Source organism: Stegastes partitus, unplaced genomic scaffold (assembly GCF_000690725.1).
Source record: "Stegastes partitus isolate 25-593 unplaced genomic scaffold, Stegastes_partitus-1.0.2 Scaffold89, whole genome shotgun sequence".
Lineage (NCBI taxonomy): Eukaryota > Metazoa > Chordata > Actinopteri > Pomacentridae > Stegastes > Stegastes partitus.
In genome coordinates this window covers 807475-816245 of record NW_007577820.1, presented here as the reverse complement: position 1 = coordinate 816245, position 8771 = coordinate 807475, and the positions used below count along the sequence as shown (strand labels likewise).

At 44.7% G+C, this 8771-nt stretch overlaps 1 protein-coding gene across 1 annotated transcript in view; it reads right to left on the bottom strand.

Moving 5' to 3' along the window:
- The window catches only part of sptbn5 (spectrin, beta, non-erythrocytic 5), a 61575-nt gene that overhangs the window by 28371 nt on the left and 24433 nt on the right, over nucleotides 1-8771 (bottom strand). The window contains exons 26-39 of the mRNA XM_008277139.1: nucleotides 8609-8748; nucleotides 7819-7918; nucleotides 6768-6938; nucleotides 6514-6678; nucleotides 5119-5208; nucleotides 4907-5043; nucleotides 3994-4180; nucleotides 3758-3867; nucleotides 3044-3134; nucleotides 2122-2238; nucleotides 1875-2032; nucleotides 931-1063; nucleotides 679-824; nucleotides 491-605 (exon numbers count right to left, since the gene is read on the bottom strand). Coding sequence (XP_008275361.1) covers nucleotides 491-605; nucleotides 679-824; nucleotides 931-1063; nucleotides 1875-2032; nucleotides 2122-2238; nucleotides 3044-3134; nucleotides 3758-3867; nucleotides 3994-4180; nucleotides 4907-5043; nucleotides 5119-5208; nucleotides 6514-6678; nucleotides 6768-6938; nucleotides 7819-7918; nucleotides 8609-8748 — 1860 coding nt within the window. The remainder of the gene's footprint in view (nucleotides 1-490; nucleotides 606-678; nucleotides 825-930; nucleotides 1064-1874; nucleotides 2033-2121; nucleotides 2239-3043; nucleotides 3135-3757; nucleotides 3868-3993; nucleotides 4181-4906; nucleotides 5044-5118; nucleotides 5209-6513; nucleotides 6679-6767; nucleotides 6939-7818; nucleotides 7919-8608; nucleotides 8749-8771) is intronic.

Here is an 8771-nt window from a genome sequence, read left to right as displayed (position 1 = left end):
GTACTCCACCCCCACGTGACCTGGCAACTGTGTGTAGCACTTGTGGAAGAGTGGAACGTATTGCCTCAGAACATCATGAGGCTCGTGAGGAGCATGAGACGTCGTTGTCAAGCTGTCATTGCGGCAAATGGTGGAAACACCCGCTACTGACATTGTCATTTTTTGTTATTTGGGGCTATCCTTGTTATTGTTTACATTTTGGGGGTAATAAATATTAAACTAATGAAAATGGTGTTTCTTCTCATTCATTATTAGTAATATCAAAGGGAACTTTTACTTATTTCATTAAAATTCAGACCAAATAGGAAAAGCACTCATGTAAATAACAATATCCCTAACTTATTGTGAGTAGTGTACTTAAACTCCCTCGCTTGAGAAAGCAGCTCCCCCACCATGTTTCATTAATTTTTACCGTTAATCAGTTGTTGATTGTGGCTGAATAAAAGTTAAAGAAACGGCCTCATATTTGTGTCCTGGCGTGCACACATACCTGGATGAGTGTCAGCGCATCGCTCAGGTCTCGGTAGAAGCGATGACACTCCTCAGCCGTCTGCAGCTGATCCTGACGCTCCTTCGCCACGACTTTCAGATCCTCCCAGCTTGACCTGCAGACACACAGACATCAGCACAAACACAGACGAATGAGGTTTCTTATGAAGCGGTAGTTTCTCAGCTTACCGGAGCTGCTGCAGTGTGTCTTTTACTGCGGAGCTCTGCGGGTGTTTGTCGCGGATCAGTCGAGCAGCAGAGTCGCTGCAGCTCTGCAGTCGGTCCTCTCCAACCTCGAGCTGCTTCAGGAAACCTTCAAACTTCCCACGAAGCAGCTGCACAGAGAACACACAGTTTAAGACTGATGTTAAATTACAGCTACAGCGTGAACCATCAGCTGTCTTTCAGTCACTGTTTACAGTCAGAGTGGTGAGACGTAACCTGAACATGCTGGTAGTCGTTGCCCAGGTCCTGAGACTCTGCCGTCTGTCGCTGCTGGATCATCCAGTCCTCAAGCTCTGAAGCTTCTCGTCTGAACTCGTGGAGATGAAGGACTTCGTTCAGTTTCTGACCCCTGACAGGAGACACGTGGACACTCAGGTGGGAAATAACTTGATTGACCCAACAGCTGTCTCTCTGAACCCAACTAGCTCTGACGTCACATGCTTTCTGTGTTTTATGTAAAGATGACTTGCAGTAATATGATTAAATCGATTATAAATGTGATTCCTTTTTAGAAAGTCGTAAGGAGAAGCTAAAATACAACAAAACAGACAAAAGTATAAACAAGACATGCAAAAACACTACAAAGAGACACAAAACCAGGACAAAAAGCTTCTAACAACCACAAAGATACTGAAAACACTGACCTAGAGACTAAAAAATACCATAAAAAGAAGCACAAAAGACATATCTATCCAAAAACATACCAGAAAGAGATGCAAAACCAAACTGAAAAGACACAAAACTGCAGAAAATGTAGGCAAAACAATGACAGAGACACAGAAATACCATAAAAAGGAGCAAAACCACCGCCAAGAGACGCAAACATGACAACAAGGAGATTCAAACCACAAAGATCCACAAAACAATCAGAGAGACACATAAAAAAAGATCTAAAACCACCACAGAGACACTCAAAGTGACCAAAGATAGAGACACAACGATTCAAGGATAATCAAACCACAAAGAGACTGAAAATGTAATAATTATTCAAGTCAAGTGTAAAAGCAGGAGCTGCACCGCATTCAAACATCGATGTATCTGTGTGTCCTTTATGAAGCGAGTTAAAAACAAGCAGCTGAGTTGAACAACCAGCCTGGTAACTGGACTTCTTCCTGACGGTCCAGTTCTGTGCTGCTGTTCTGGGCTTGTTGGGTGTCTACCTGAGGGCAGCCTGGTGCTGCAGCTGCTGGTGGAGGCTGCTCACTCGGCTGTAGGGTCTGCTGAGCTCCTCCAGCCTCCAGTTCTGTAGAGCCTGATCCACCTGGTCTCCTAACTCCTCCACCTCCACCTCCAGCACCTCCAGCTGGCCTTCCAGCACCTGCAGAGCCACCAGAGCACCGTTTATTGACCGAGGAGTTCCTCAGGGACCGATCGGAAGCCCTGTGCGGGTTAGTTAGCACGTCCTACCTGGTGTTTGGTGATGAGGCTCTGTGTGGCCAGATGGTCTTTGCCGTAGTCGTCGGTGTTCACCAGACTGAGCATCTCGGTGAGTCTGGACTCCAGCTCTGAACAGTCCAACAGCAGCTGCACACAGGTCGCATTCAGAGAACATTATTTAAGACAAAAAACAACTGGGACAAACAAAAACCACAACAAATAGATGTCTGTGAAGATTCTCAGTCTTCCAGGTCATGGTAATTCTCATACTTTAATGGTATCAGCTGGACTTGCTTGAGTTTCTTGAAGATATTTCACCTCTCATCCTTCAGAATATCAGTATGTGGAACTCCCAAATAGTCAGTCAGAACTAATGAAGCCTCTTGGATGAGAGGTGGAACGTCTTCAAGGAACTCAAGCTCATCCAGCTGATACCATTAAACTACGAGAACACAACAAAGAGACACAAAATGACAACAAATACACTCAAAACAACTATAAACAGACACAAAACCACCAAATACACAAAAACACTCTAAAGGATATCTACGCTGTAAAGTGAGTGTCTTGAAAAGCGCAATGTATGTATGTATGTATGTATGTATGTATGTATGTATTATTATTATTATTATTATTATAATAAAGAGATGGAAAACCAACACAAAGAGACAGAAGACAACAACGAAGAAACTCAATAAATCCAATAAAGTTATAAAAGCCACAACAGGACTAGAAACCAGCACAAAGAGACAGAAGACACAAAACCACCACAGAGACACAAAACTACACAGACACTCAAAAAACAAAAACACAACAAAACTCACACAAAGAGACAAACCAACAACACAAAGTGACACAAAACCACCACAGATAAAACAACTACCCAGCCAGTGAAGTAGCTTCAGCATTCAGTGCCTTCAACTTCTCTTCTAAATGTCATGGCGGGTCTCACCTGTTCCCTGGTGATGGCTTTGCTCAGGTGAGCTGCTCTCCTGCTGCAGGCCTCCTCAAGCTCCTCCCACTCTGCACGCAGGTGGCTGCACCTACAACAACAGCACAAATATAGACAGTCACACAAAACTGAAATACAACAGCTGCTCATTTGATCACCACAGGCAGGAACTGTCAGGGCGACGAGAACCTTTGTTCAAACACAGGAACCAACCCTGTAGAACCTCTGCTAGGGGAGAAGAACCTCCACAGCAGGTATTTCTGAGTGACCCTGAAAAGCTGCTGTGTGGGTCTCGACGCTGATTGGTTAAACTCAGAGAGCACAACAACAAACGGCATGTTTTATGTCCTCTTGAACTCCTCCAGCAGCTTCTTCTCCTCAAACATCACCACCAAAGTAATATTCTGTAAACTGGCCAACAAAACAACCCTCCACTGTTCTGTTTCCTGTAGCTGCTATTTGCTGTTGCTGTGGTGCACTCAAAGTTAAAATCGGGGTTGAAGCCATAATGGAAACAGAAAGTTTAAAAGGACAGATTACGTTCCTGTAAGTTGCACCTGCTTAAAGTTCCTGCTGTGTAAAGATGCTGACCGAGACAGCGTTGCATTAAAACTAATCTTAATTTGTAGAATCATTGTTCTTGTTCATTCAGTGAAGACGAATGCATCCTTCTCATAACATGCAAAGGAAACTTTCAAAAACAACCGCCGGCACCTCTTGAGCAGTTCTTCTGCGTCTGATTTGCTGGATTTGGCCCGGCGCTGTCCTTTGTCCAGGACGTGGTTCAGGCGCTTTCGGTGGCCGTTGACTTCAGCCTGCAGCTCCTAAAGAAGCACAGCTCTGATTTATAAATGTGAAGACAGATGCCACAGACCATCACTGCTTTGGAGAACAAACACTGCAGAAGTTGAGCTTCCTCAGATGGTAAATATCTGAAACCCAGGAGGTACCTTGTGTTTCTGCATCAGGCTGGTGGCTCCGGCCAGAGACTTGTCGTATCCCGTCGACACGGAGGCAGGAACCCGTTCAGAGATCCAGCTGAGCTCCAGATCCACATCGTGATAAAACTCAAACAGCTTCACCGACGCCTCCAGCTGAGCCCGGCGCTGGTCCAGAGGTTTCTGCAGGGACTTGAACCTACAGCACAGAGATCAGTGAGTCAACACCATCAACGTGCACAGCTTTCAGACTTTTAACACCACACTGAATATCATCTACACCTTCTCACAGCTTCACCAGACAAAGAACGAAGGAAAACAAACAAGAAATACAATCATGTTTTAAGGCGATGCAAACTTGTAGTCGTATGATTAAACGGCTGGAGTCTTTGGATGGAAATATTTTTTTGTTTAAATAACAAAGAGAGATGAAGTGATCCCAAAGAAACACAAAAAACCACAACGAGCTGCAAAATGACACGAAACCAAGCAGAAAAAGAAGCAGAAGGAAGATTTAGTTCCAAAAATTAATACTTTTAACTATGGGTTGTAAGATGAGCAATGTAAGGTAAGTATTTTCTACTTTCCTTGATGTTTATTTAATATTTTATCATTCTGAGGAATAATTCAAAGTGTAGAGAACCTGAACTCTCTGAAATTCCTGCTTTAAGATTGTTTGTGGTTGCACATTTAACCACTGTGGAGTTCTTCGGAGGTTAAATAAGCAAAAACTAATTTACAGCTTTTTAAAAATCCAACAAACTTACTCAGCAACAATCAGCTTTATCACCTGAGGCGATAAGTTGCTCTCAGTGTGACGGTTAAAGATGCTTCAACAGATGCAGCACCACTTGAAGCCAGGATTTAACATCAGAGACAGTTGCAGCCTGATGAGCTAAACCCCCGTCGCTGCAGGCCAACTTACAGAGTGAGGTAAGTGTCCGTCTCCTGGAGGATCCGGTGGGAGTCGAAGTGGTTGGAGGCCAGGTGTTGAGCTCTGCTGACGATGGAGTTGATCTTCTCCGCCAGCTCCTTGGCCTCCTGCTCCAGCTGCTGGTGCTCCTGCAAACACAAACACATCATTTATGACTGACTGATCGATACGAAGACACAACACTGCATCAGCGTCAGCCTCACCTTCAGCAGCTGTCGGCTAGAGCGCAGGTCGTGACCTTTGGTGGCGTTGTTCAGCATCCACTGGATGGCCTCGATCTTCAGCTTGGCGTCCTGAGGAGACAAGAACAGCTTTTCTTGCTTCTGCAGACTGGGAGGCATCTGGTCAGCCAGTATTCTGGTTTATCCTCACACATTCAAGCTGCACCTACAGGGTCCTCTCCAGGATTTTTTGACATCATAATGGGTTGGCGGGGGTCTTAGCGAATGCTGCTAACGGTTAGCAGTCGAAGACGTTAGCGTCTTTGCTGCTCGTGAATAGCAGCATGAGCAGCAAAGACCACGGCAGAGAAACTGCATCGACGCTTGTTAAATATTTTCCCGCTACGTACCCTCAAAAACAACGTAATGGCTCAATTTGCAGCCTAACCTTTTCAGGCAGTAGCGTAACAGGCCGTTACTCTGTTATAACGCTGGCAAGAAACCTGACCTATAAATGTCATCAACACCTTCTGCCCTCATGCAGCCCCATATCATGATGCTGCCACCTCCGTGCTTCACTGTCAGGACCATGCATCCACTGTGGTGGTCCTGGTCAGGTTCACACCAAACATCTGGACTCCATCTGAGCCCAACACATTTATCTTCATCTGACCAGAGAATGTTCTCCAGCATCCATCAGGCTTCTGTTCATGTTTTTAGTAAAGTTTGATGTGGATGTTCTGAGCTAAAGAGCAAGCAAGGAGCTTTAGTTGTTGTTAAAACTGTCCTTCACACTGTCTGAGCTTCACACTAACTCTGGTCTCCACTGATAAGCCCTGTGCCAAGTCTGAAGCAGCTGCCTTTGTCTGGTGTTCACAGCTCCATAGTGACAGTAGTTGACTGTCCGTGGAGTCATTGTAGGAGGACGACCACTGCAGCCCTGATCAGTGCTACTATGGCTCCTTCTGGACCTCCTGGTTACTGCTCACACTGGGCTGCACTGGGTTTTAGTTCTTGGATCCTTTTCCATCTTTTTCCAGTCTCTCAGTCAGATGTTTCTTCTCCTCTGTTCAGGTCTTCTCCATGTGGAGCCATGATGCAGACATAGATAGACACAGTCCATACATACAGAACTGAGAAGGTTGGGATGTTCACTTTTGCTGCCGTGAATTTTCGATATAGTCTTCGTAAATAGTTTGTTTTTGATTGGTCACTGGAGGAAATATTTTACTGTTCAACTTCGAAACAATGCAAATATTGGAAGGGGATTAGGTTAAGAATCATTTAACTTTCAAGGGACGTTCTGTTGTTTGGTTGTATACTGTAAATACAAATGAAAGCACCTACATTTAATCTGCTAACTCACTGGTCCTGTGATTCAAATTCTTCAAACTTGTGCTACACCTGGACAGAAATCCAACTCCCTCAGTAATTTACCTGCAGCAGCTCCATCAGCTGCTCCTGTTGTCCCGCCTGCCTCAGTTTATCCCCTCTGTCGGCCATCTTGTCCTGCAGCCTCCTCCAGCGGCTGCTGAGCAGAGAAGACTTTCTGCTGATGCTCTGGCTGTTGTGGTGCTCCTCAGCAACCATCTCCTGTCCCAGCTGATCACACAACACGTTTCACATGAACTCTCAGAGAACCAGCTGTCAGAGGTGTTTCTTTAAACTGGAACTAGTGGGCGTCAGTTTACCTGAACGAGTCGGTCCAGCCACACCTGGTTGGCCTGCATCTCCTTCTCGGCTGCCTCGTGTCTCTTCAGCTTCCTGAGGATGTTGGTGGGGTCGCGGTACGACTCGTCTTCAGCCACCTTAAACTTCTCCTCCATCCACAACAGCAGCTCGTCCGCGTCTCTCTGGAACTCCTGCAGCAGAAGAAAACAGAAAATGATTCTTATCATGATGACTGAAATAAATGTAAGATTAGTTTGGTTGTTTTCCTGCAGATACTATGTTCTGTAATGATGCTAAATATGGATGTGAATGGCTATCAGCTAATCAATTTATTAGATTTAATGATTTAACCAATGGTAGCGACCAGAGGAGGTGTCACTCAGACTACAGACAAGCTGAGAGCATTGTGGGACCATGACAGATTTCTGCGACAGTTAAAGGCTGCTGGACAGAGCTCTTATACAATACGAATCCCATTCTTGAACAGTCCACACGCCCAGTACCTGATATAATCAAGCTTCTGTTGCGAGGCTGGACTTCCAAAACCCTCACCTGAGTTGTGGCCAGATATCACGGCGACCACTGGGTTACCACAAAGTGGAGCAACTTTTTCAGCCCCCAGACAAAAAACAGAAGTACGTACGGTTTTATGTGGAATTTACCTTTAAACCCACAACTTGTTAGAAATTATTTGGATGTAACAAACCTTTTAAACTGCAAGTACTTGAACAGAAAGATATACTTTGAGTGGAACAAGCCTTTAAACCATAATGTGTTTGTTAGGAGGTTCTATTTAGATGGAATAAACCTTTAAAACTGTAAGTCCTGGATCAGACAAGGATCCTACAACTACAGTCCTGAAGCTGCAGCCTCCTCTGCTGTAGAGTTCACATGCTGGCTCTCATGGGGAATAAAACATGTCCGCAGTATAAATGAGCCTCATCAGCATGCTAAATATTAATTGGCTGCGCTTCCTTGGGGTTAATCAGTTTCTCATTGCTGAACCTTCTCAGAGTGGTGAAGTTAGCAGTCTGTGCTTGATGGTGACGATGATGCTGATGATGATGATACCTGGTATTTCTTGGAGGCCAGCAGGAGGCTCCTCCTCTGTCGGCTGCTTTCCTTCAGCCTCTTGTTGGCCTTCTGGATGCTGATGCTTCGCTCCTTGATGCTGGAAGACCAGAAAAACGCCTGTCACCACGGCAACCATACACAAGAACAGGGATGTCTGCAGCCTCAAAACGCTCCAAAGAGAAAAATTAAAATGCAGAAACGGGAATAAAATGGCAGCGAGGGAAATTTAGAGTTTGATGTTTGTACATTAAACTTAATCAGCAGACTTTATCTGGTGTTTAGAACCAAGAACAACGACTTTGTTTCACAGGTGTCAATGCTGTTTATACGGTTGGACAGGGGTTGAAAAACAACATTTGCCATCATCATTTGCCACAAAAAGGCTTTTAAAAACTTTCTAACAGTCCAAAAGTAAAAATTAATACCGTACACAAACCATTTGTTTTCAATTAATTTCATGTGTTTGAAGAAAACACTTTAAAACAATTTCTTCAAGTTCCACAGCTTCTAAATGCCTCCTTACATCCTCTTTATTAAGGAAAAGCACATAAAATGTCATCACACCCCTTAAGTTTGCAAAATAATACAGACGATCGCATTTGAATAAAACTGGTAAATTATGAACAAAATAGAAATCAGGGACGTGATATTATTTAAATTGTGCATCTTTCCGTCTAGTGAGAGGGCAGAAAGCCTTGATGGTCAGTTTGAACAACATCTGTGGATTTTAAAAGGACCCAAACAGCCCTCTGAGCTCCTAAACGATGCCCTCTGCCGTGTTTCTTACTGTTTTGCGGCGTAGTGTTGCTGGTCGATCAGCTCTTTGCTGCGCTCGCTGAATTTCTCCACCCGCTGGTCCAGAGCCTTCAGGAGGCCTTCCAGCTCCTCCTGGCGGCCCAGCAGGCTGTGAACGCCATCCACCGAGTCCTGCAGCGATCAGCACCAACATC